Raw genomic sequence first — 27,750 nt, forward strand, 5'->3', positions numbered from 1 at the left:
TTCCTTCTTCAGGGTATACCAGGAATACAGGGGTAAAGGCAAAGAGGAAAAAAAACCCAACCAAACATTAGGGGAAATAATAATATATCTATATAATAATTCTTCCTGACACAGCCAGGGGTAAAGCAATTGGTAAGTCTGGGCTTTATAAATGCATATCCCCCTCAGCAGGACTTCTGCTTTCCACTCTGCCTTCCCCTGAAGATTAGGCAGGGCTGGGTTAGGATAACATGGGTGTGCCTGATCTGATCTGGTGCCTGCTAGCCAGCACAATCCTTCCTGATTTCTCTGTTCAAAGATGTAGCACATATGAAGAATTCTTTAACGATTTTTAAAATGTTTTAATTGAATTCTCTAAATCCTGACTCATATCATTATTTATGCAGTTAATTCTGTCCTTCCTTCAGTCCCTGAAGCCACAAAGAGTAACTGTATTCACTGTTAATCCAATCATGGTAAAATGTCAAAGTTCTTCCCCTGCCTCCCCTCCCCACTCCTTTTCTTCAGAATAAGGTTTTCTGAATTTCTACATCAACTATTCACTTGATTAAAAACAAATACACACATAGTAATCCCCTTCCCTCCCCCCCCGCCCCCCCATAAAACCAGCATAACAAATACTGCAACTGAAAAGAAAATCTGTCGTGACAATTATTTTCTAAGTAAGCAACACTGAACATCAAATAACTGGAGACATTGTCTTTTTTTTTTTCATTTAATGGAGACTGGAGAAGAATTCTGGTTGTGGTGGTTGGTTTCTTTTTTTTCTTTTATTAAAGATCTTGTTTTTACATCATGGCTGAAAGCCAAGCAGATTTCAGGGAATTTTTTTTTTTCAGTTCTTAAATCAAGCAAAATAAATTCCAGTAAGAAAACAAAACCAACCCTGTCTCCTAGTAGTGGTACTGTATGCTAATACATTATATTCAGGAATGTTTATCAAGAGAGTCTGCACAGTGTTTCTATATTTACAGAAGTTTAACTCCCTGCTCCCCTAAGGACCTGTTTCCTCATGCTTCTTCCACATTCCTTAATCTGACACAAGAAAGGGAAATCCACCGTACCCAGAGTCCCACCACCTATCTGCTTTGCGTTCAGTTAGAGCACCCCAACAACTCAGTGCTAACAAAGGCCAACCTAAATGTCGTCTTTCTGTGTACTCCTTTCCCCTTGCAGGTTGCAGGGTTTGAAGTGAGCGCTTTGGTCTGCGTGACAACATACTCACCAGTTACTTGCTTCTTTAGTCCTTTGCAAAGTGGCCTGGGGATCTTCTCATTCAATGCAGTTCATCTTTGGAAGTCTTATGTCACCTTTGTGTGTTTCTTGAGTGTGATAATAGAACAACCACAAACTGTGGTCAATAATCGTCGCTGGTCTAGTTTACAAACAATACGCTCTGTGCAAAGGGTTACTAGCAGGAGCATTGAGTTTTGCTGGTCCTGAAAACTAGAAAACCCATACACAAATACCCATTAATTTAGAAACAAGAACTGTTAACACATACAACTGTATAATTTGGCTTATCATTCTAATTGGATTCAGAGAGAAAATTAACTTACTAGTCTAACAGGGCTGATACACATTATGGTGCACTCCCTCCTGATCACACTCTGCATTCCAGTCTAGTAAAAAGTACACCTGACATTTGCAGTTGCGTGGATCCCTCCCAGAGCAGCATAGCATCTTTTGTGGGTGTGAGTTTGGAAAGTGGAAAACCCGTTGGATTAAGGCAGAAGACTGACGTAAGTGAGCAGTTCATCACAGACACAGCCAATTAGACACAATCTGATTGAACAGGCAACCGACTGCCAACAAGTATGCATTTATGTATTTACACCTTAAAGTCCAAGAGTCTTTGTAGGCTTCTCCATCCAGTTTGCACATTTAAACTGACAAAAAATAATTTGTGTACATACAGCACTCAAAAAATAGGGAGGGGAAGGAAAAAAAAACCCAAAAAAAAGAAAGCAGCCAGACCAGCAGCTTCATCTTGGTATAATCATCCTTTCTATGGCACAAATGATATGATCCCAGTTTTTACAAAATATTGCCAGCAGCGTCACTGCGAAAAAAGTGCAAATGATATGAAAACGGCTCTTCATCATAGGAGCAATGAACTTTGCAATAGTAGAAACACACACTAAGATGACAGTCATGAAGGCCAGGATAACATTTATGCATTTCCCCAGGAGCACTTTGGCATTAACTGTTTCAGACTGCTGTGCTTGCTGTTCCTGCTGATGGAGCTCCAGCTTTGACACTCGGGTCTGGCATGATTCCAAGGCTTCCTGGAGACAGAAAACAAGAAGTAGGGCAGCTGTATTTCCATACACCACTTTTCCCGTTTTAGCTGCAGAGACATCATCCATTAGCTAGATTATAAGTGTAATTTATTATAGACTCCTAAAACTTGAATGAACCACCAACTCTTTTAAAAATACATGCACATGTATACCTGTACATGCGTATCCCTGCCTTCTCAGGCATAATCAAGTCTGACAACACTGTCCAAAATTTAGTTTTTACAGTTTTCATGCTTGTGAAAAAGTACCATAACTCTCATGTTCACAACAGATAATGTTTCCTGCATGTACTGATGAGATAAAGTACTGGGAAAGTTGTTGCCATGGCAACTTTCACTGCATTAAAACAGCAAAGATAGTTTCTTTGTATACGCTATGGAAAACATTAGGGTAGTACAGGCTTGCTGCGACACTAATTAAATCTACTTTGCAACATGTACCATTTGGTTTACACCACCTCTCTGGTCTATGTTGCTTTTCTTTCAAAGCCACCCATCCTACAGAGCTGGGATTGAGTTGTCTGTGAGAGCTTGCCTTTTCCCTCTGTCAGTGTGAAGACTCGTTAATCCACACCCCAAGTGGGCAGCATGCAGTGGAGAAATCTGTGGTGATGCTTTTATGGGATTGTTTCTCTCACATGATATATTCCCCTTCCCATTTTGTTCTAAAGAAAACAGATCTTGCTTTTCTGCTTGAGGTTGGACTAAAACCAACCTCAAGCAGAAGAGTAAATTTCTTTGAGTAAATTTGAGTAAAAAGAGAATTTTCTTTGAGTAAAATTGTTCCTAAGTCACTAACCCCACACTTAAGCCCTCTCAAAGTGAAACACGGAAAAATTTCCGACTGCTTCCGACTGTGGAAAATGCCACTTTTTGCTGGAGCTGGGACTTGGGCACCACTATGTAGCACAGTGCAGCGCTATAATTTAATGAGATTGATCAACTTGACATAACCTTTTACCACTGTGTAAAAGGGAAAAATTATACTCCAGCATCCCTACTTCCTTCCCCACTCTCAAACTCCAAACATTTTCCTTGCACTGGCAGGGGTGTTCACCCGATCACACATTAAGCTGATTCAACCCAATCCTCCATGTAAAAACAAACAAACAAAACCACTGCACACAGAGTTACAAGCTTTCTTTGGCTGGGTCAGTTCTCCAGTTGTTTTGGCAAGTTGAACTGGCTTACTATGTGACCAGCCAGGCACCAAAGTCAGTGCAAAGCACATGGCACAGCACCTTACAAAAGGCTGCTTCCTTTCGCTGTGCAAGGAATTAGTAATAATATAGAAGACAACTCTTAATGGGTGGCACAAAGTCTCTTAGGGTCCATGCATGCTCTCCACTACACACTAAAGAACTTTCCTGGTCCTTCTTCCACTCTGACTGTAAATTATTCTCAAATCATCTCGTTCTGCATCAGAGAAAGTCCAGCTGTAAAAGTCTGATACCTGCAGTTCTGCATTGAGAGGCTAAGTGATTTAAAAACGATCTGCCCAGCCCTTAGGGACACAGTGCTCCGAAGTTAGGTTGTTATTTAAAATATCCACAACTTCAATGCTTTTACTCTATTTTAGCTTGTTTGCCAGCCCCCCAGAGAGACAGGTTTAAACAGGCCCAACTGTACAGAGATAAAAGAAACAAGGCTGTATCATGTAGCACTTCAATTAGATTTAAAAGTCTCTGACACCCCTCCAGGGTTCTGCTAATGAGTCAGTGAACATTTCAGAGCCCTTCTGCTGAAGAACTCGGGTCTCATTCAGTTTTTACACCCTCAAGATGCCTTCACAGAAAGGAGTTCTGCATGAGAGACCTCTCTCATTTAAACCTACAAAGAAACCTATGATCTGCTTAGATTCAATACCATCTCTTTCCCACTCTGTTCCCAGGGGCTTCCTGACTCACACCAATCGAGAAACAGGGTGATCGTCCTGTTGCATGTGCTCTCTATGATTAGAAATGTGAGCACAGCGGTGTACAGGACAGCGTTGGTTTGGTTTGTTTTTTTTATCATCTGAGCCAATAGGAAGACAGTCTTTGAGCATTCCTCAGTTGTTACTGAATACAAACCCAAGGTAAGGCAAAACAATGTCTTCACCATTTTTCTCAACTTGTTCAGACTTTGGGTAGAAATATTATGCATTATATAAACGCTTATATTGTATAGAAATATTCGACTATGTAACTACATGCTGTCAGGACAAACTTGTAGAAATTATTACTGGCTTTTGATTGAAGCCAGACATGACTACAACTGGTCACTGACGTGTACACACCCTACAGCTCTGGTTATAGGGGCCGTTGCGACCATGGATTAAAACTCTTAAATTATACCTGGCAAGCCTACAAGTCTATGTATCAATTAGCTCTCTTACTTTTTACCTTAAATTCAATTTATAATAAATCTTGCCAGTGATATGACTATATTGTTGAAAGTCTGAGCAAGAGGTTTTTATGTTAGGACATTGTCAAAAGTGGCATTTTACACAATACGAGGAGACTCAATTCCTTCCTCCTCTTGTGCAAGAAATTAAAACAGGCCATTCTTCATCCACAAGTCTGCCTAGGCTATATCATCAATTCCAGCAGATAAAATTCTGAATACGTTGAAACAAATGGAGACTGTCACAGATTTAAACGTGCTGGGTTTTCATCTTGAAACAGACAAAATATGGGCTTAAATCTTTTCACCACATTCCTTACATACAAAGCTGTAGAAAGATGCAAGTGTTTTACACTACAAGATTTCTACAAAATGTTAGAAGTTTATGGTAAGGAAAAAAAAAGTACCTGAACATCTCGTGATCGCTCATACGCCTGATACGCCACTTTCTCCTCTATGCTGGCTAGCTCTTGTTTCAAGTTTGCTGTCTCATGTTGATGAAGATCAGTGAGGTCATTTAACTGGTCTTCCAATCTTTCATATCTTATCAGGAAAAAAGGTCTAAATTTAGTGCGTTCTATTCAAGTAATGCTAAATCCTGAAAACAATTAGACATTTTAAAAGGTAACTTCTCAGTGTACTATGGATTCTTCTGACTGGCATTACAGAGCACATAGAGAAATCAGTTAAAACTTTGGAAACTCTCCATAAGCATTTATTCAGCAAACTGAAAGCCTTTTTTGAGTGTTCCTTGCTGGCAGTGGGTGTTAAAAAGCAAATATTTGTACATCATTGGCAAATTATATGAACTATAAACAGTGGCTAAGGGTATCCAACTCACATTTTTCCATTTCTCACTTTTCATTTAGACAAGAAGATACGGTTTCGTAAGTAAGCTTGAGCCCAATAACAGCTCACCAGTAGCAAAAGGAAAAATATGTTCCCTGGTTCCCCTCTCAAACACAAGTGCAAGGTCCTGCCATTCATGTACAGCCTGTTCTGGCATGTCTCTGCATGGTAAACCTTTTCAACTAAAACATCAGAAAACTAAAATATTTTTTGTGAGTTTATAACTTGGTTTAACACACAAACAGGCAAACACTGCAGTCAGCACAAAAACAATGGAGGCAAAACTGTTTAGCTGTGGAAGTAGTGGCAGGAGGCTTGAGATCTTAATAGCAGTGAGCTGCCAGAAAAGGCCACTCTGACTTCTCCTGAAACCATGGCTTGAGTGCAGTAGGCCATTTGCTCTGTTCTTTCCTCCCCCATGTTACCACCTGATATCCAGTCTTCCCTTGTATTTCAAGAAATGTAAACAAGGGAAACATTAAATATTGCAATTCATACTGAGTTTTTGCCCATTAGCATAGTAAAGACTTCAAGAACCAACACTTACTTTAACAAACAATATGACAAATGGGATATAGGTACAGCAGGTGCAAGCCCTCTGTAGAACATATCTCACTTCCCACAGGGTATGATAAAGGAATTAATTGCCAAGTAACAAATGCAAGAGGAAGTTGTGCTACAGCACTTAAAATTACATTTCACAGCCGTGCGTTACACCAGGGTACAAAGTGACATTGCATCCACAAGATAGCAATGTGTCTGAAGTATTTAGAAGAGGTACTCAGGACTAAAGGGTATATTTATCAGCTGTAAGTCAGCTCTGCTACACCATAGACTGATCAGCATTTTCAAGTTGTAATAGATCAGAATTCTTCCACCAGTCAACAAAACAATTGGCATCTCCTACACACAGTATTCACACAATACAATATGGCAGTAAGATGTCAGATGAGGGAATTTTTCTGACAAGCCTTTGACAAAAGGCAAAGAACTACCACATCATTTGATAGGAAATATTAATGTTCTACATGTATTTTCAGTTATTGGAAGGAGTGGAACATTTTGGTACCAGATATTGATTGGAATTATTTTTTCCTCTTGCTTCTGAAATATCACACACACAAGCATACACCCACATTTACACTTTCCAAATAGCTTCTATACCCATCCAAAAGTCATTTCAAGAGAACAGTTAAAAAAAAAAAATACCTATATCTTTCCTCTTGTAACATCTGAGAAATAAAGCCATAGTCTCTTTTAAATTGTGCTTTTAAATTCTCAATATCATCGGCTAATTGGGACTGTGTCTCCTTGATTTCCCTTAGTTCCTCCAAAATCACAGAAAGCTTTCCTTGGCTGTCCAGGGTACTTGCCACAGCAGGACCAAAGGAAGTGTTCCCATTGCTATCCGCTGAGCCAGAGGTCCCGCTTGAGCATTCATCATCACTAACGTATTTTGGTTTAGCAACAATGGTGGCACTGCCCCCATATGTTCTAGAACTCGTTTCTGGCCGAAATTCATCCAAGGTATTTTTGAGATGAGCAATGTTGTCTGCACTACCAAATTTGTTTCGGATCAGGTTTGCAAACTCTCTAGACTTGCTGAAAACAAAGACAGGTGGTGTCAAGGATACACCTGGCACACCTGACTTGCTGCTCTCTGTTCCATGCCCAGAGGTACGAGGCTTTCCATGCTGAATATCTTTCAAGTTATCTTTGCAAGTATCCTTACTACTTTTGGAAGATCCATTTTGTTCAATATCCTTGAGCTTTTTGTGATACTGTTCCAATTTCTTCTGCAGCTGGGCAATGGAGTGGGCAGATTTCTGGTTCTTTTTCTCAAAGACTTGTTTAATGCGCCCAGCCTGTTGCTTGTCTGCACTGTTTACCAGTTTCAAATACTCAGCCACGTTTCCATCTCGAGCTGTTTGTTCAACTTTGATTTGTTCTGTAACCTTGAGGATTTTCTGTTTCAAGCTATCTGCACTGAGTTTGACTTTGTGGAACTCTAGGACCCCATCTGGTACATCAAAGTTCAGGTTGGTGTCAGAGCCTCCACGGCGAATGCTAAGCGGTAAACTCAGGGTATTCATGTCATGTCTTTCCACCTGAGGAGAAAAAAAAGGAGATAAATGGAATTTGAATTTTATTCTTTTAAATCCAACTTTCAGTTTCCTTTTCCGCATGTAATTGTAACAAGTACTACAATATAAAGTAGCTTATAGTAGCAAAATAAAAATTTCCTCATATAAAGTCAAAGCCACAGGGGAGGCATGAGACCAGGGTGACCTAACCAGAACAGCTTCATCCCTATTAGCATCTCGTGCTAGCCTCTGTGACAGAGAAGGTACATTTCATTAAAGCTGCCACAACATCGTATCTATAGAGACTGCTTAACAGTCCAGCCATAATGAGTTTTCAGAGCTTTAAGACCGGGGGAACTAATACAATTGCTCAGGCAGCACCATTGCAGAGAAAAGGCAGAAGCTGTATTAAAGTATCTTTTAAAGACGCATTTGTGAAATGCTTTAACTACTCTTCGCTTCAAAATGCCTGACATCCTATGTTAAAAGTTTGATTTCCAACTACAGTATTTATTGTCTATAATACTGAAGATCTTGCAGCAAGACCTATGTGCACACACATGTCCAGTGATCACCATTCAATCTTTCCCTTGATTAAAAACATAAAAACATCATTAAGCATTGCTGTAGAGCTTGTTTTCTCATCCTTGCACAGCTTTGGTGGCCCCCCTGGAAATTCTCTCCAGTATTCCTGTACTCCCCTTAAAATACGTACTCAGGAACAAGACATAGTGTCCTACTGTTAATGACATGCATCATGCACAGATTGATCAGGAGAACTACTCTCAGCCTGTGTCTATCATGACAGGTTACAAACACAGAAAGGGTAATACAGCCATAAAATTGGATATGTATCTGACCATTTCAGAGACAACATCATCTCTACTCCTACTTTATATGCTTATCCTTATATTACTGAGGATTACAGTACTTTTTTTTTTTTTCCTTTTGCTACTGCACTGCTCAGGGTGCAAAACCAGGTAACATGAAAGTTCTCATTCACCAGCCTCTAAGAAAAATGGGCACTTGAAAAATGCAAACTGAAGAGTTCTACAGTTGACAATTTATTCTGGAGAATATTGGTTAATGGTGACCTTTAAGACTTGGACTCTATTCCAAGGATTAAACGAGTGCTGTGGCCTAATAGCTCTGCACTTTACCAGTTTGATAAAAATAACTGATACTGAGTCATGTGCTTAATTATTAAGAAGAGAAGCAAGTAGTTTTTATAAATATATAAAAACTGTATAGGATTTAGTATCATCAGTCATATGTGCTTCACCGAAAATCCACTTTATTGATGAGATCTCATTTTAGCATTTGTACATGACACACGGATGGTACTCTATATTCAGGGCGACACCTAATTTAAAGAGTGACAAAAATCACAAGTGTCAAAACTAACGTCCATTTTTATTGATTTTTTTTAATTGAACAAGTCTTAGAAATATAACTATAGAAAACAAATAGCTTTCACAGATCACTTTTTAAAGTGGTAACACTCATAATGCTCTTGTGGTAGCTAAAACATGTATTTAATATAAGCAAAAAAAGTTGGACATAGGATACTTATATCTTTCCAGAGGCTCACACGGCAAAGAAAAGCAACCAAGGCAAATAGCTGAAAAGCTTAGATACCAGATTGATACCCCATATTGCAAATATTTCTTTAAATGGGTTTACTGGGTCTGGACAAATTCAGTAAAGAGAAAAAGCTCAGTATAAAATAATAGTTTCCTGAAACAGCCTGAGACATTTTTGAATAAGCTTTGGCACAAAAATATATTGTAATAAATCACCAAATTGCCTATACACACAAGACAGATCCATCACTGATGTCACTCAGGACAAGCCGTACATACTTCCAAGAATGGGTGGGTCTACCTCTAACCTTTACACAGCATTAAGTGTTTACTTCCTTAGTACAAAATAGTCTAAAAATGTATTGTAATAATTGGATACAAGCCCAAACCAGATCCCTTCTCCCTTATGTCCTCTCCCTCACTGGAGTCTCCAGCAGTCAGCGAGGTCTATCATCACCATGCACCCCCTGCCTTCCTGGAACTTCAAGGTCACAACATCAATAGAGATAAAAAGAACAATAACATTGAGGGAATACATCTGCTGAAAGTTGCATTGCTTTTGGAGTTGAGGAAATCAATTAGCATCTGGCAAATCTACTCCTGAAAACTAATCGTAGGGTCAGTTTAAATTCAGTGAAGTTTATAAAAGAACTGTGTCTGAATTCCCAAAATACTACTAGGAGTAGCTTTTTAGCTTACTGGATAGAGAGCTCACCAAGGGTACAGAAGAGTCATATCCAAGACATTCCTCTATCTGATCGTATTTGGCCAAAATGGCAGTTGTCCTCTTGCCATCATGATGCAAGCTTTGGTCAAGCAACAGAAGTTCTTGAAATCTTCTCTTGATGTAATACACCTTTTTGTTGGTGGGATAAGTTTTTTTGGGGTTTGTTTTGTTTTGTTTTCTTTTTTTTTGATTGGTTGGTTGGTTTTGTGGGGGGTTGCAGGAGAGAAGGTTTGTTTTTTGGGTTTGTTCTTTTTGTTTTTTGGGGGGTTTGTTTTTGGTTTAGTTTTTTTGTTGTTGTTGTTTTTTGGTTTTTGGTTTTTTTTTTTCAAATCAGAAGCAAGCAGACACTGGAGGACTCACGTATCTCTAGACAAGTGGCCTATCACTTGTCTTCTGTCTCGATGAGGTAGAACAGTTTGGCAAAGATCCATTTGTGATTGCTTTATAGCTCAATACTAATGTTACCCCAGGACACCAGAGGTCCAACTTCAAATCCTATCCCAAAGCCTCCTTGCTGCAACAGTCTCGAGTTGAGAAGAATTATCCTCTGTGAATCTTCCTGAAGCACTGTAAACATAGCTTGCACTTCTGCTGTATTGAATGCCCAGTTCTTTATACTTAGCAGAAGACTGTCAGTAGGAGTCTGGGATGCTACCTCATCCCCACAGGGACTGGCGCGCTCTCCTGTGATGTAGACTGAAATCCTCCCATGCACAGGAGACTGAACACACATCCCCCTCAAACTACACAAGTATTCTTCCAGCTATGCTACAACAAGAGATGATGAATGCCATCAGTCTTTCTGTGACTCTCAGGTCACCAGTGCCTGACAAGGACACCAAGGTGTTAATAATAAAGAAGCTGTTGAGAGATTTGGTTTTTTTAAGATTTTCACTGTGGCTGCCAAAATAAAACAAAATATATATATATACACACACACATACAGTAGTGGTCCCAATAGTCAAAACAACCTATCTGGGACCAGCCATATTTTTGGAAGTGAGAAGCACTTAAAGAAAAAAGAATGGAATTATCATACATCTCACCTACCACAGTAACAATTAATAGGGTGCTGAGTAATAGATGAGAGGAAGCAGTCCCGAGATAAGTGGTAACACAAGGAAGGCAATGCACCAGCCCAGAGTCTGAGGAAATACCAGAGACATGTCCAGAATCTGGCTTCTACGAAAAACAGAGAAAAACCATTTTGCACATGGTTACTGGGATAGCCATAGCTGAAGTTAGCTTGAAAGAAGAAACCTGGCGCTTGGAGAGACCAGTGCACTTTATGAAGCAGTTCACATGTGCACTTTGCTACAACCCAGCTGAGAACTAATTGTAATGTCTGTGCTGCTCAAAGCTTTTAAGAACAGTGATTTAGGAGCGCAGCAATTCAGGCTCCTTGCCTGCATCAGAGCCAGACACCACAGAGGACTAGATAGGTACCTCTCAAAGGTAAAGCAACTTCATTCTGCCCCAACCCCTTTTTTCCAAGGAGCCAAGCAGACCCCTGGCTGCATGGTGTCGCGACTGGGTCAGGGACATGGCAGAATAATATGGACACCTCACTCCACTGACTCAGAGTCAGGTGATTAGTCCAGTTAGTAACTTCCCGTTACTAGATACCCCGCTTCACTGATTCAATGCCAGGCAGTTAATTCATTTAGGCAGCTTTATTATCACAATTGTCATCGTCCTTAAGCAAAACAACCTTAAACAGCCTGGCGAGCTCAACACACAATAATGCAAATAACAGTGGGGTAAAATAAAAAGCTCTAGCAGGGAAAGGGACCACACGACCTGTCCAGTAGCCTGATGCAGCTGTTGATATGGCAGAAGCAAGGTTAGGTGTAATGGGGTCTCAGACCAGTTGAGAAGGAGCTCTGAAGAGTGGTTCCCTCGGTCACATTTTATACCCTCGAGTTATATAACTACATATGTGATGTGGTGATAATCCCTTAGACTTTTCAAACACCCACCAAGGTCTGGGTGGTAAAACAGGGTTGGTCCTTACTGATAAATGGGTAGTGAAAGGAGAAGCAAAAGTCCTTGTGCTTCAGCAAAAACACACACACTGATATATTCATAGTAAAGTCTGAGAAGGAGAGACAAGAAACACTACAACCCACTCGCAACCACACTGTCGTATTCGTGTAATTTAGTTACAAGTAGGCAGCAGCGGCTTGACCTCATCAGAGCACTTCTTTTTTTTGGTGTCCATTTTAAATGCGACAGGCCCTCGACATGAGTTTAGGCCACAGCTTCTGGTTACGGATAAGCGACAGAGGAGTGGCGGAGGCATCCTTAACGTGGTCTGCACAGTAAGGGTGGTTGTGCTAGACACAGAGAGGCTACTCGGTCTACGCCTGGTCCCACTTTCCACCTGCACAATTATGGCATTCCCTGTCTTCAGCAGGCCTTTAGCCTAAGTACAGACCATGGCTTTGAGGTCTGGGCCTCACACATGGCCAGGCTGTTCATGCAGCCCATCCCAAGCCAAAGTCCAGAGCTTCGAAAGGGATAGCAGAATAACTGCTTGGTGCAATGAACAAAGACACACTGCTAGGAACCCTTCATTATGGATGAACTGGCAGGTATACTTTCCATCTTAAATGGTAAGTGGAGGGCTGGGTAAAAGGCAACCTGCCATTCATAAATAAGTATTCAGAGCACAATAGTGCTTTGAAAACCCAATCACAGAAGCAAGGATAGGGATTTTATTGGCATAATAATGATCCACGTGTTTTCTCACTCACTGTCTGAAAAAGCAAGCCAAAGGTCAGATTTGCAGGCCATGCTAACAATGGGCTCAGAGCACAAAAGGACTCGTGCCCAAATGCCACAGGTAAGACTGTTGGGAAGGGGTTCCATATGGACAGGAACTGCTGAATGGTGAGAACATCATGCTTAACAGCCTGTATAGATTGGCCATTATAAGCTCTGGCTGCAAAATGCAAATCAGACATAGAAGGTTCTTTCTTCCCCAAAGATCCTGGGTGGGATCCATTTGGGAGAAATAAATCCGTAGTGAATAGAGCACAGAGAGCATGCAGCCCACCCTGGTGCAGCCCACCCTCAAGCACGCATCTCATGGCTGCTCAGGTGAATCACTTCCTCTGTTCCACTGACTGTGTCAATAGCTCTACCCTGTCAAGTGAGAGCTCAGCCACCTATGTTTAGGTGTCAAACTGAATTCTCCTGTTTATTTCATAGATTTCTTTTATACTCTTAAGAAGTGGCTGAAAGAAGCACAGAGAAGAAACATTTGCAAGACAGAGTCATTGACTGCACATACGCATCAGGCTCCAGAAAGCACACAGCTTTGGGTTGCCTCACAAACAGAAGCAAACCATGAAGACACAAAGTGATCTACTTACTCAAATAGGCTCAGTTTAAAGGCGGTTGTTTTTCTTCTTTTTCTTTTCCCAAACAGCCTCATTACTATCACCAGTCATAGCTGCACAAGCTAAACAAAATCTTATGATGACAATTTAAGTCTATCTTGCAAGACTTTTAGAGAGGCATCCAATTAGTGCTTAGAAAAAGAATCCCGTAAGAAACATACAAGATAGGATTAAGGCAGCTCTAAAGCTTTTAGGGTTTAGCAACAGCAACAAAAATAATCAGAAGTAATTCTCTTTTTGTCAAGAAGCATCCATATACCAGAAGCACAGGGGTTCCAATTAGTAAAAGAGCATGCAGAAGAGGTTTTGTTACTTTTTCAGTATATTCCAAGTCAGAAATGTGTTTGGGGAGAGAGTTTTACCATCTCTTTCAAATTTGCTGCTCCTTCTAAAACCCACAGAAGAGGAGTCCTTCATGGAGGCTTAAAACAGTGCTTAATCATCATAAAAGGTTGTAAGTTATATAAAGTCGGCCCCGAAAATTGTTGTACAGTATGTTACAGCAAAACACCTTCTGCTCATATTTTTTTAAAGAGCTACTTAATAGTAATATCTAGAAGTACCTACACTCAGAACATCATACTAGTAGTCATGCAGAGGGTTGAGAATATAGGAATGGAGGTAGACAGCAAACCCTGCTCCTACTTTTTACGAGGGAAATCAGAGATTCAGGGTGAGTGATTTCTCTGAGACCACCTGCAAACGCTGAGGGAGTAAATACAGAAGGTTGGTCTTTTATCATCAACAGTTCCTCTATCAGCTACCAAAAAGACAAACATGAAGCTGTAGGTGTCTCACTAACACACAACAGGGGTTTATTCCAGGTGGCAGTCAAAGATAAACCCAGATGCCCTTTGGCAGGTATCTGCACTTCAATATTCAAAGGCTGGGGAGCTTCAAGGCCGTTTCATGAGTAAGGCATCATACAGAGGCAGACTAGACGGTAGAGCTTTAGATACCTTTGAAAATTTTCCCCGTTACATCAACATAGTCTGTTATTTATAAAAATTCAGTTGTTATACACTAAGCACTTAGGCAAGGCATCAGATATAGACTAAGTAACTAAGCATACTAGGCAAGACCTCAGATATAGAACCCACTCCTCAGGGTCAGTTTTGATCACCTCTCTTTCCCCCAGTTTTAATTCTTTTATTAGCACCACAGAATTGAGACTGTAAGCACAGGCACCTCAGAAAGATGTAAATGTGCTTGTAATTGTAGTTTAAAAAAAGTTTAAAATGCTGTAAAACAAACTCTGTAGAAAGCAATACCAAAGGCATATACATGTAAGTTCTGGTGTTACTAGAAAGACAGCTTTACTCTCTTGGTCTAATTTGGTCAATGCCAACTACCATGTATAACCTGCGACCCAAACAGCCAAGTTCATACCAACATTGTTTTGCCTCATATCCTACAGACATGCTCAGTTCAAAGCAGAAGTATCCCAGAAATAACCTTTTACCCAATTTCTAATTAAAGGACTGAGCTAAGGCCAAATTAGCCAGGTCACTGCTTGTGTGTAAATAAGTCTTTAGATATGGTACTATTTCAATTAAACTAACAACGGGAGAAGAGAACAATGGGGGGAAGTGGCAGTTCTCTGCTTCATTGCTAAAACCAGCTCCTTCAAAACCTAACAACACCCACTGAAAAGTCTCTCATGTCACAACTCGCTCTCAGTCCTGTTCCAGTTGTTCCACAGCATAAAACTGACACAAACAAACCAGTTCCAATACAAACAACTTCTGTGCCTAGACACTGCAAACTTCAACAGGCCTTTATAATAGTAAGCACATTACTTTCCATTTACTGTTCAGCAGTCATAAAAAAAAAAAAAAAAAAAAAAAAAAAAAATCACTGTCCTGGCTAGGGAAAACAATACAGTGATGAACTAACTCAAATTTGCTATGCTTAAGTTTCTTAAGTGGGCAAGAGGTAGGTTCCACACCCCACAGTTAACTATTTTGCTTCAGATCAGTCTCACTCTTTAGATAAGCGCAATTAAGGAGGAGTCATTAAAATACTCTCTCCTAAATTCTTAAATCAAAATGTCACTTTTATGTGTATGTTCCTTCTCCCTCAAGGTTTCCATAGCAATATAAGGAAATACTTGGGAGACCCAGAGCCTCAGGTGCTACACAGGTGGTTCTATCAAGAAGTTGCTTATGAGCAGCCTGCGCTCCCACCGAAGGCGAGTGCCTTTCACCTGACACAAATCCCCCAAACACAGCCACTACAAATCAGTGTGGAGGTGGCATATTTTTGAAGAGTGATGCAAGACATTCTGTGTCTCTTCTTCTAGACTAATTGTTCAACACACTTTTAGTGTTTCTAACAAGTGCTTTTCCTCGCCCCTGCCCCAGCTTTTATGGATTTTCTTCCCTCCCATTCAATAATAAGCTTTCTTTTCTAAAGATGTTCAAAAAGGGTGGCAAGAATGAAATTTTCCAGAATACTGTGAAATACTCTGTGAAAAGCCAGCTGCTATAGATTCTCAATTATTAAATCCTTTTCTATGAATGAGAATTTGACAAAAAGCCAGCCACATCCCTGCCACGACTAACCACTTCTCATCGTTACAGCATATGCTTCTGACTTGCCACGACATGTGAATTAGAGCATCCTTTCCTTCGTCTCACTCCATTCTCTACCTTCACATCACAAATTATCTATTCCATGTTGATAAATCTACAACAGGTCACCTGCTCCCTCCACCCGGTTCTTTCTGTTTCACACTCAACCCTCTTAATTTCATTGCTATTTAGACTGTCTAAGCATTTCCTGAAATCCCAGCTCCTGGAACTGTACAATCGTACAAGAGACTTCCAGCGAATATAACTAAGTTTCTTGCCCTCGGTTACAGAGAACTAACTCCCACATCTAACTCAATAGTCAACAACCAACCAAGTCCTCCTTCCCCCAAAATACAGACAATGTTAAAAAATTTTAAATGTGATTTACAGATCTACCAAAAAAAAAAAAAAAAAAAAAAAAAAAAAAAAATCAAACCCACGACCCAACACTAATTTTAGAAAGTCTAATTCATGACTTTTTATTGCTTTGAGCTGGCAACACTTACATAAAACCTACTTCATAACAGGAACATTAAGACTTTACAGTAGCAGGGAATTTTGGAAGTACTACCATTCAGAGATAAAACACTAAATCCAGATAGAGTGTCCAGAGGCAAAAGACCCAAGACGTTGGTCTGTTGTTTGTTTTAACCATTGCAAAACTTCCATTTATAAACAAGAGAACAATAGCTCCATCACGCATAAGACCTTTTCATTTGCGTTAAAGCTGCGGCACCACATCCTGAGCATATAAACAATCACATCTTGTCCTGTACGTGAACTGAGTCACTTATTCAAAGGAGCCCGATTGCTTCTTCCTTTTTTCCCTCCCTTCTCTCCACACTGGGCTGATACAGTAAAATCTCAAAAATACGTTTCTTTTATATCAGCAGTTCTGCCTACACACAGGACTTTTAGTTCATTTTTTGATATGAAGGCCTAACGAAAAGATAAGGTCTGCTTCACTACATTACGTGACTAACGGGCTGTTAAGCAGCTTAGATGTCATTTTTCACTATTATGGGAACTACTGGAAGGCTTACAGCTGTGGCTTTGATCCCCCTTAAGAAGACTTCACACATATTCGATATTCCTCCCATCTCTCTAACTTTTAGATATTAGGGGCTCTAAGCTTTGCTTGTCCATTAAGTGCAATATCCGGTAGCCCTCCTTCCAGGCGTCAGCAACAAACCAACCAACCTATTTGAACTCGGAAGTGTGCTGAACACCACACGGTCTCTCCTTCCTCTCTCCTCCTCCCCACCCTTGCCCTTATACTTCAGGCTGCCCTTCGGGAAAGGATCTCCACTTTGAAGAGCATTTTATTTACCTCTTCATGATAACTAGTACATCTCTTGACAAGGCAACTTTATTTTTTAAAGCTTAGTTACTTATATACACAAACAAACTTTCACCACTTGCCACATTACATGTATATGAGTACATTTTTTTTGTTTCACATCTGATATCCAAGTGTGTTGTATTTGTACCCAATACCACAAATAAGCCCGAAGGCAGAGAACTGCAGGGAGACTGAAGCTTTGGCCGTACTTCATGATCTACATACACTGAGAGAAAGAAAAAAAAGAAAAAAGAAAGAAGACAAGCCCAGAAAAGAAAGAAAAGAGAGATGAAAGGTTTTATTTTAAAGACTACTTTATTAAAAAAAGTTTTAAATTATTTTTATTAATAAAACTGTATTTTGTTATACAAGATAAGGAAAATAAAACTGGAATCACACAGATGCATTATTATACAGGTCATTTGTTATTCATAAACACTGCTGCAATAATGGCATTTTAAGCTACTATACATAACTGATTAACAATGCTATGAATAAACTCTGGAGAAAACATCTTAATTGCAGTGCAGTAAGTGCCAAAATTCTCTGCAGATTCAACCGATTTAAGCCTCTACCTCCTGAAGACCACAACAGAACTTTAAAGCATTTTCTTATTTACATTTCTTTTTAAAATAGCAAAAATCTTTTCCCTTCTTTTCACTGAAGGGGCAATATAAAGCATTAGGCAACAGAACCCCAGTTTCCTGCTCAGATATTCTTTGCATATCTTCCTCCTGGAAGAAAATGAATTGTCCCCCAAGTTAATATAAATAACATTGTTTTGAAAAGTAAAAATATAATGGAACTAAGTTTTCTGTTGTTGTGACTATGCTACTAAACTGTGTCACAGGTGATGCTTCCCATTTCTGAATATTGGTTTGTACTTAGTGATGGGTCATCCCCATACTCCATTTTTTTCCTTTGTCTTTCAAATTTTTGTATACACCATACACTTCAAATACTCATGCACATCACAGAAGATATCTCAACCAGTAAATGAAACTGTATTGTAGAGAAGTTCCACAAGTCAATAAGATAACATCAATTAATTAAAAACCCAAAATGCCCAAGGCTTGCCTAACTGAAAAGAAAATCAGAGATTCACCCAATTAGAGAGGAATAAAACCCTACAGTAAATTTTTTATCTAGTCTTAAAAATATTCCTATCCTGCAAACACACATCCCCAATTATTGAGATTTATTAAACTAAATTACTTTGAGATAGCAATCCTGACAATTTTGGAAGATAAACTAGATTAAATTATACTTGTGTCACCATATTACTTGTAACAAAACTGTTAAATCACTCTTTTTTTTTTTTAAGTTTTAGGGGGAAAGAAAAAAACTATTTTTTAAACAACTGCCTTTAACAGGGATTCAGAAAATTTTGAGAGTATGGACAAAGCCTCTGATGTCTTTTTGAACAAGCTGAGTAGTAACCATTATGTATTGCCAGGGTAGTACTGGCAAATGAAAGCAGACTTTTCTTCTCAGAGATGTTTGCAAACTGAAAATACATCTATCTCTGTTCGGCCAGAACTAAAATGTCAAGGGTGGAATGAACTCCTGCAGATACTTAAGGCACATTACAAAGCTCACTGCCTTCTACTCCAACTATAGGGCACATATGGTGAGTATCTCTTTACGTAGTACAAATACACAGGAGAATGTATATTATGCGCAAAATTTAGGCACAAATTCAGTGCTCATAAACTAAATAAAAAAAAAAAAACACAAACTAAAACCCAACAAAAAAATCTGCTCCTTTCTCTCTGCCATCCAACACAGAAACCATTCCCAAATGCAGAACTGCAAAATGAGAATCAGAGCCAACAAACAGTAATGACTTTGTTTAATAGAGTACTGGAAAGTGCTCAGGAACTGTACAGTTGCATAGTACATGAAAGTGCGTAGAGCAGAAGAGATTCTGTAGAAAAACTGTGTTCAAGTTGGTCTGTCTTAATCTGCTAAAACCATGTTGCTAATCTAAAAGTCATTAATACAGTGAAATTAAAACCCCTTATCTTAGATAATTGTAATTGAGAGGGTTGATAAAATATTATAGACCAACTTTATGCAACTTCTTTGCTACATTAATATGCTTATGCAAAATCATGCTCAATGTGGTACAGATCTAGTCAAGAACTGTCATAGGAGACAGCAGGGCTAGAAAGGCAACACCAATAATGCAACAGCAACAGTAAGAGGTCACATAAGAAAATGACAAGCCACAACAGCTTTGCAGCCTGTATTGCTTTTACTGTCTTTTCTTGCCTTTGGATAAGTGTTACAGGCCCCCGTCCTTCATATTCAAGGCCTTTCAGGTTTTTTTTTTTTATTTTGTTAAAACTCTATCTAGGAAGACAGAGGGGATTAAGGCCTTTATAATTTTTTCAGAGTCATGACTTAATTTGGATGTCAGCATCATTAAGGTTATCTTGAGTGTTTCATCCTAGCCCTCCAGAGGAAGTGATGGTGTCAGAGGGATTATTTATTTAATTGAACAGGGCAATACTAACAATGTTTAATTGTTCTGGGACAATGTCTCTCAGGTAATGATAAAATTATTCTTCAAATAATATTTGTTGAAACATAATTAAAGTTCAGAAAGGTTTACTTTACCAAGATGCTTGTATAGCCAGATGCCATACTAACCATAATTTAGAGTCCAAAGACAAAACAGGCAAACTTGTCAATTCATATCAACGAGGACCACTAGCTAATCAAACTGAGATTTTTTTGGAAGAAGAAGCCTTAATATTGTCATTAGAATACTGTAGTACAGTCAGCCTTACATAAATAAAAACAAGTATAGCTTGCTACAGAAATAATATCTACACTGACAGTTATGTGCTTATTCATGCTCTAAGTTTGTACATTTTTCTTTTCAATTGTGTCTTTCTTCTTGCTTTTGCTCATCTAATATCTGCAACTTCATCTTTTTATCTGAAATTAGGTTAATCATGCTTTTTATCTGGGATATATTTTACCTGGTAAAATACTTACCAAGATTTACAAAAATTGCCAATCTATGCATTAATGTTTCTTAAGAGTCTCGAGTCTCATAGAAGGAGACATTGGAAATTAAGACTATCCCAGAACAAATTGCTTTTTAAAATAATAGTGATGATTTATATTACACCACACAAACAAGTGTTTATCCTGGATACTGCAAAACCCAAAGCACATGATTTTATGTGATCCATACATTTCAATTTGAATGGATACTTGATAAAACAGCTGATAATATTGCTTTATTAATAAAATACAATCTTAAAAAAAATACTGAAGATTTTATCCTCAGTAGTGTCTACTATTAAATTCACAGTGACAGGTAAGTCAACTGGTATAAATATGCATGATAAAAACAAAATTTTCAAGTCAGACATTAGTGCAGACCTGTGTTTTACCCTGAGAATCTCTTCCAGCATTGCCGGTAAGCTTCACATGCTATGAAGAAACATAAAGCTACCTATATTGTCTGAGCAGGAATGGTAATAGAGTTACTCAAATATCTAGAAACACTTCATGATTCAAATAGATATTTCAGATTCTTATATAGCTGTACCCTGTGTTAGCTAGACCAGGATAGCAATAATAATTATGCACTTCTGAAACAAGTGCACAGGCTATCGCTTTACTCCTTGGTCGAGTTGTCACACAAACACTCGCCATCCATGACGTACACCTTCCATGAACCAAGTCACAGAGTTCACCAATCAACTTCTCTGCCAAGTGTATGAAATCAATAGAAGATGCTTCAGAACACTTTTAAGAGTTATTTTTCAGATTATTGAAAGTCACTGCCTCCCTTACCTAACCATGGAGAATTGGGAGAGCCTCTCTCAAGCCACTGCCATAGTCAAACAGTTGCACTCATCTCATTATAATATTTCTGTATGAAGCTTCAGGCTGCTCAACTCAAGTAAGTTTGTTCCCCATGTTCTTTGGCCATTACAGGACAACAGCACCACTTAAAGCAGATACAGAAGTTCAGTCATGTGATTCCCTACCTACCTTCCCCATATAATTTTATTATGCCATAAAATACTGCAATAAGCCTTATGGTCTTTTTAAGGCAGTTCGTAATCTTAATTCAGAGTATTTTAAAAAAATTATCAACAGAAAATGGCATGTGTTCAGCTTACATTCAAGCTAAACAGAGGGCTTCTCAAAAGCACACAGACATAAACGTTAGTTGCCAATTCTCTTTTAATGCTAGTTCCTACGTATTAAACTCATGTTAGATTTTTCTATTTTTAGAGTTGTGGAGATGTTAGCAGCCGATTCACCAATATGATTTGATTAGAAATGAAGCCACAATCAATATTCTGTTCCTAGCCTGCCTGCTCCCCTCTCCTTTGAACTTTCTAAATAGATTCTTTTTTTTTTTCTCTCTCTAAGTTTCTATTCAGACAGTCTAAAAGGATATGCTTTATGACATGGTTAGCTTTTGGTGTAAAAGATTTATAAACATATTACCATATTCAGTCATAGCAACGGCACATAAAAAAGGAAACAAAGCGGAGCTCAGTGGGAAAGGAAGCATGACAAGAGTCATGCTGTCCCCTTGGAGTCCGACCATGGTTACTGGCACTGCACTGAGCCAGGGCTCCATACCTGAGCAGGGAGCTCTGCTTGGCTACAAGCTCCAGGATCCTGTAGTAAACAGCCTAAACATTCGACCCAGGAGGCCTCGTACCTTTGGAAAAGCGGAAAAGCAAAACAAAACCCAAAATACAGCACTCATTTTAAAAGATCAAGGCACTAAAAATTGTCTAAATATTTTTCCCTTTATCTCTCATTTCGGCATGTGCTTAGAGTAACTTAAACCTGCATAAACTGCCGTCTATAAATCCAGACATTTAGTGGTCTCAACAGGCAGATGAAGCTCTGTATCCACTACTAAAGCTTCAAAAATATGCCTCCTGTGAGATTAGCTAAACGATTCTAGCCTAATTACAACTTCCACACAGTAAGTTAGTATTCTATACTGTATTTACAATGAAAAAAACATTTCCAGATACTCTTCCTAAATAAACAAGACTGACAAATACACTCACTTTCTGTAGTCAGTTACTGGACAAGTTTGAGAACACATAAATCACACCATAGCTCTTTCACAAAGCCAGAGATGCCAACAGATCCTCAAGCAAATCCTGCTCTTTCTTTCAAACTACTGCTCTTTGCTCATCCGTGTCTGTCATGCCTTGACTTTAATTCCATTATTTCTAAGGAATGCTTTTACATTCAGGTTTTCACAACTACAGCCAAGGACAAAAATTCAGGAGCCACATAGGTAGTGGTTATGTTAGATCTTGGAGACTCTCTTCCCAGAACAACTTGTATTCGCTGCTGTGTCAAGAAGCTTTTGCTGATACAACTTTGAATTAGAGAAGTAGAGGGTTGTCCAAGAAATTATAGTGCAAACTGCAATGGAAGCTACTTCAGCTTATGCCCTCTAGTTCTTGGTATGTATGTTACAATCCAAGCAAACCACAGGCAGGTAAGCAAGTGGAAGAAACAGATTAGAGGTGTCACCTTCTGTACACAGGAGTAACACGCACGCAGCCTAGCTGCAGTTCAGATTTTGTTCTAGAGTATCAACTGTTTTCCAAAGTTGAGAAAAGTACTTGCTACCAGCATTAAGCTTGGACAGAAATATACTTTAAAAAGTACGCTCCTGCAGACTTAACCTGCCTTAATAAAACAATGGTTTTGGAAGAAAAAAAAAAAAGCAGGTAATAAACTAAAACCAAGAATACCTAACATTTCAGCAACTCAAAGTGGCCTGAATGGCTTATATTCTGCGTCAGCTAGGGAGGGAGCTTGTGGATTTGCAAACATCCATTAAATGCTTTAAATGAGCATTAAATGCTCAAAAACCTTTAATGAGTTGCAGTGATTTGCACAGACCAAAACCTTCCGTGCAACAGAAACAAAATGTGAATGCAAGGAACTCCACACCCCCCCTTCAAATGAAAGAGCAAATGACAAGTTACTTCTTTAATTGATCTGCTCTACAAATCCAGATTTTAAAAGTCTGTCTCTGCATATGATTCTGCTAACTAATCAGGCAACACTGCATCATTTTAACTTTATGGAATAAACTGACGTAGTTAATTATTCATCCCAGTTGGTCTGTAGGCTTTTTACTTGCTTTTGATTATCATTCTTGTTCATTTACTGCTTTAACAAGGGTGTTATAAAAATAAGGTCAGTACAGAAATAAATACACCAGGTGTTATGTTCCTCTGCATAATTTAACAATATTTAGACAATAGTCATATAGCCATGAAAGCAAAAGATACAGTAAAAAATTGCTGAAAAGCCTGTTAGAGCTGTCTGCTAGTTGAAAAACCAAAGATTCACCAAAATAAAAAGCAGTTATATGCTCAAACATTTTCAGATTCACTTAGCCACAGATACTGGGACCACTATAGTGGTAGTACATCCATGTAACAGCTCTTAAGCACATTTAAAGTAGTATAAATTAGACTAGTAAAAATAACTATTTGTCCTTATTTAGCTTTTTTACTGAAAAGCTGTCTCACTCCTCTTAGTGTGACATAGGTGATGTTTAGTTTCTGGTATTGACTTCACAATACAGGTTTTAAAAGATTCATGCACAATGCTGTGCATGCATTTTTGTTTAGCATGCAGAGCTGCGGTTGGGGGTTAGCAGAGTGTAAATAACTTAAGACACTTACGATGTGGTGTAATAAAAAATTTATACCATTTTAGCATTGCTTTTCAAGTTCTCTAGATGGCTTCTGGGTCACATGAGGTAACAGATAAGAGAAGTTCTTACTATGTTTAAAATATCACAGTATTGTGATATTTGATTACCTAACATATTAGGGTTGAAGCTTGTGTCAGAACTGATCACAAGTTTTCTTACAGTTTTATTATTATCTGTAGGGAAACAAAAGGATGCTTCCTGGAAATACCTCCTGGAAAGAGCATTGTTCCAGAAGGTATATAGTTTCATTACATGCAGCAACAACACTCTAGGCACTATGCACAACTCAGAGAAATTTTGTTACAGTCTAGAATGCTAAGACCCAACTACAAGTACCTTACCTTGTTGTCAGACAAAATCTCACAGTGCAACTAAAAGAAAATTAACAGATTCAGTAGATGCGCTAACAGACTGGTCGTATAAGAGACTGCTACATGTGAATGTACACAAAACCACTACTACAGACTTGGCAGCCTGCCAGTATCCTTACAGTGAGCAAGTTTAGCAAGGCCAAAATATTTTTAGAGTAAAATTATCAGAGTTGGGTATTACGCCTAGGAAAACTCCACTAGTTGCAAGATGAAGCCCCAGTGACAAACTATATCTCAAAGCTTGCATTGAGATAGTCATGCCAGATGTACTCAATGATCTGTTCCACAGGAATTTGCCTTTCCCCTGGCCCCAAAGCACACAGAACATACTGGTGGGGCAATATGAGCCAGAGGTGAAAAGAATAAAAACTAATCACCACATTGTTCTTTCAAACCAATCACGAGTTCTGAGTATTAAAACATGATCTATTTATTTCCCTTTTGGTCAGTGTTGCCTCCTGAACCATAAGATGAAGACTTTGTGATCTCCTGCCCAGAGATCAAGTGTCACAACTGCTTTCATCATTGAAACATTCAAAGACTCCCATTAGGCCAAAAATAAACAAAGTGTGTCTTCGGACAACCACAGACACTGATCTGTGCTTACATTTAGATGCCATATAGCTCCCGCATCCACCTCAGGTAAAATTTCATCCTCAGTCTGATACCTGAGGCATCTGACAGCTTGCACATAGTGATTCTGCCACCTGCAAATCGACTTTAGCTCTTATGCCTTCACTTTGTCTCATCCATGGCATGGCTGGCATCCATGAATGATGATAGTAGCCACTTTGGCAGCTGGAAGCTGAACCAGTCGCTATTTTGGGTGAAGCAGGAAGGCCTGGAATTTTTCTAAATGTTAAGCTCAGGGAGGACACTGCAGGACCTGTTCTGCTCCTTCCTGGAGGATGGGAGGATGCCACATACAAGGACTTTGCTTCAAATCACAGTTTTCAGGTTAAGCACAAGTTCTATTCGTGTGAGCAGAAGCTCCTGTGAGTTTCTGCCTCATGTGAGCTCAGGATTTTCCCCTCACTGCTTTCCACCCTTCCTTTATCTCTATATACTTTTTTGTGAACTCTTCTGTTCTCAGTTCCTTCTCTGTCACTGCTTCCCTCCCACTTTTCTGTCTATGTACTTTGTAATAGGTACCTTCCCCTAACCCAGAACTTCTGCAGGATCTACCTATTCCCCAAAATTTCCTGACTCAATTTAGATTTTGCTCATCTCTGAGCCAAGGGGTCTTGAAGCTAGGATCTAGCTCTATAACTTTTAGAACAGAAGCATATAATTTGTCATTAGTGGTAAAACTTCCTGTAAATCATATCAGTATCCACTCACATTGGGAAAGTTGAAGAAAATAATCTCACTACCCAATCACAGTCTTTCTAGTAGGTTATTCTCAGTCTCTCAAAAGATGCCTTCTCACACATACAGATACTCTTCAGCTTACATAACTTTACAAGGAAAGCAAGTGCAGCTTTAATTCTAAGAGTCTAACAGTAAGTTAACAGCAGCAATGCGATGCAGCTGCAGAAGTAAGAACCAACGTAAATGCATAACAAGCAGCTCTGTAAACCATGTAACAAGCTCTGACACTCAGCCTTCCCAATTAGCCTGCCAGTACCTGGAAGAAACTTCTTCCTCTCTAGTCTCTCATGTATGCACCTTCACTTCTCAGAACTACAAAAAAGTATGAAAGCGATCATATATAAAAACCAAACCAAACAAAACCCAAACAGACCCAGGCCAATATTGAAGGTTTAAGTGCTAAGTTATTATCGGCCATAATCTACTCATGAGGCTATCCAGGCTGCCACTTGCCTGTCAAGCAAAAATAACATCTGCTTTAAAACCTACCATTGCACTGTACTATAGGTACTGCGTGAGGGGTAGATGATTGCAATAGCATCATAAACTATACTTCCCAATTTTTGTAGCTAAACTTTTTAAGCTTACAGCAATTGAAAGAATAAATTAAAGCTCTGTGTTATCTGTATAATGAAAAGAAATACCAACATCTTTTTGTCTCTGTTTTGTGCCACTCAAATAACAAAGACTGGAAAGATGGTATGTAATACTTCAAAAGCAATTTCAGCTGAAACAGAGCTGTGATTCTAAATAACCTACCAGAGAACTAACGTAGGTAGTCTGAAAGCCTTGTACTAAGGCAAATGTCACTGTTTCAAGTGAGATGCACTTAGCTAGTCATTTCCTGAACTCTTTTTCCTGTTATTTCACATGCTTTAAAATGTATTTTCCTTAAGAATTTATTCCCTTATTCTCCAGGGACTTCTTTGCAGTGATTTCATAATAGTCCACTAACTGGGGCAGTGATATCACAGTCTGTTGCCAGGGGAATCAATTCAGATGCAAAATGTATCATGACTTCACTGCAGACATCAATGGGGAAGAAATACTCCATCGAAGATGAATCACGTGTTTAGTCATATGTGTCTTCAGCCACAGGCATGGGGAAAGAAATAACCTGTAGGCTTGCTTATCAGTTAAGAATGTTCATCAAGGAGGTAACAGTTGGGTTCTAGGCTCTCTTCAGCTTCACACACGTCCAAACTCACAGCTTCAAGGAAGACATCCTAATCACCAAACTGACAACTAAGACAATCGCATTACTCTGCCTCTCCTGAGGAACTGTGGCCACTGAACCCTGAGATTTATGGAGAGATTACAAAAGACAGCAGAGCAGTGAGGACATGCCCCAGCAAGGGGAAAACTGTCCTCACACCATAGACATGTTTTGAAGAAACACACTCTCACTGAAAGAAGGCATGCTAGCATGTTGCGTTGTGTTCTCAGGCTTGCTCTTGTTATTCTTGAACAGGGAACTTGTTGCCCTGAGCCCCTACTGAGCTGGGGCCAGCCTGCCTCAGGAGGTGCAGAGGCCTCGATCAGATTGCACACCTCAAACACATGCTCCCAAACATCTCATCTTGGAGATGCTGAGGAGCTGCTGAGGGAACTGGGGTTGTTTAGTCTGAAGAAAAGGAGGCTCAGGGGAGACCTTATTGCTCTCTACAACTACCTAAAAGGAGGCTGTAGCAAGGCAGGTATTGGTCTCTTCTCCCACGTGACAAACAATAAGATGAGAGGAAATGGCCTCAAGTTGTGCCAGGGGAGGTTTAGATTGGATATCAGGAAAAATTTCTTCACCAAAAGGGTTGTCAAGCATAGGAACAGGCTGCCCAGGGAAGTGGTTGAGTCACCATCCCTGGAGGTATTTAAAAGATGTGTAGATGTGGTGCTTAGGGACATGGACTTGTCAGTGCTCGGTTAACGGCTGGACTTGGTGATCTCGTAGGTGATCTTGGTGATGTCGTAGGGGCAAAAGGGTTCTGGGACAGGAATTAGCAGGGCTCATTTGGAGAGC

At 39.3% G+C, this 27,750-nt stretch overlaps 1 protein-coding gene across 3 annotated transcripts in view; it reads right to left on the reverse strand.

Annotated features, from left to right (window-relative positions):
- Positions 1 to 644: 644 nt before the first annotated feature.
- TMCC3 (transmembrane and coiled-coil domain family 3) overlaps positions 645 to 27,750 on the reverse strand; it is a 57,315-nt gene continuing 30,209 nt past the window's right edge. Inside the window, exons 2-6 of one of the 3 annotated variants that reach the window (XR_011048203.1) lie at positions 10,981 to 11,112; positions 6,746 to 7,644; positions 5,095 to 5,230; positions 1,560 to 2,288; positions 645 to 1,446 (exon numbers count right to left, since the gene is read on the reverse strand). Coding sequence is in view for 2 of the 3 variants with exons in the window: in XM_068400951.1 (XP_068257052.1) it covers positions 1,986 to 2,288; positions 5,095 to 5,230; positions 6,746 to 7,644; positions 10,981 to 11,112 (1,470 nt within the window). In the remaining variant the exon portion in view is untranslated. Of the gene's footprint in view, positions 2,289 to 5,094; positions 5,231 to 6,745; positions 7,645 to 10,980; positions 11,113 to 27,750 lie in introns of all 3 variants that reach the window. The other 2 variants (XM_068400951.1, XM_068400952.1) reach the window with 2 other exon arrangements.

Source organism: Nyctibius grandis, chromosome 5, assembly GCF_013368605.1.
Source record: "Nyctibius grandis isolate bNycGra1 chromosome 5, bNycGra1.pri, whole genome shotgun sequence".
In the NCBI taxonomy this organism is placed as follows: domain Eukaryota; kingdom Metazoa; phylum Chordata; class Aves; order Nyctibiiformes; family Nyctibiidae; genus Nyctibius; species Nyctibius grandis.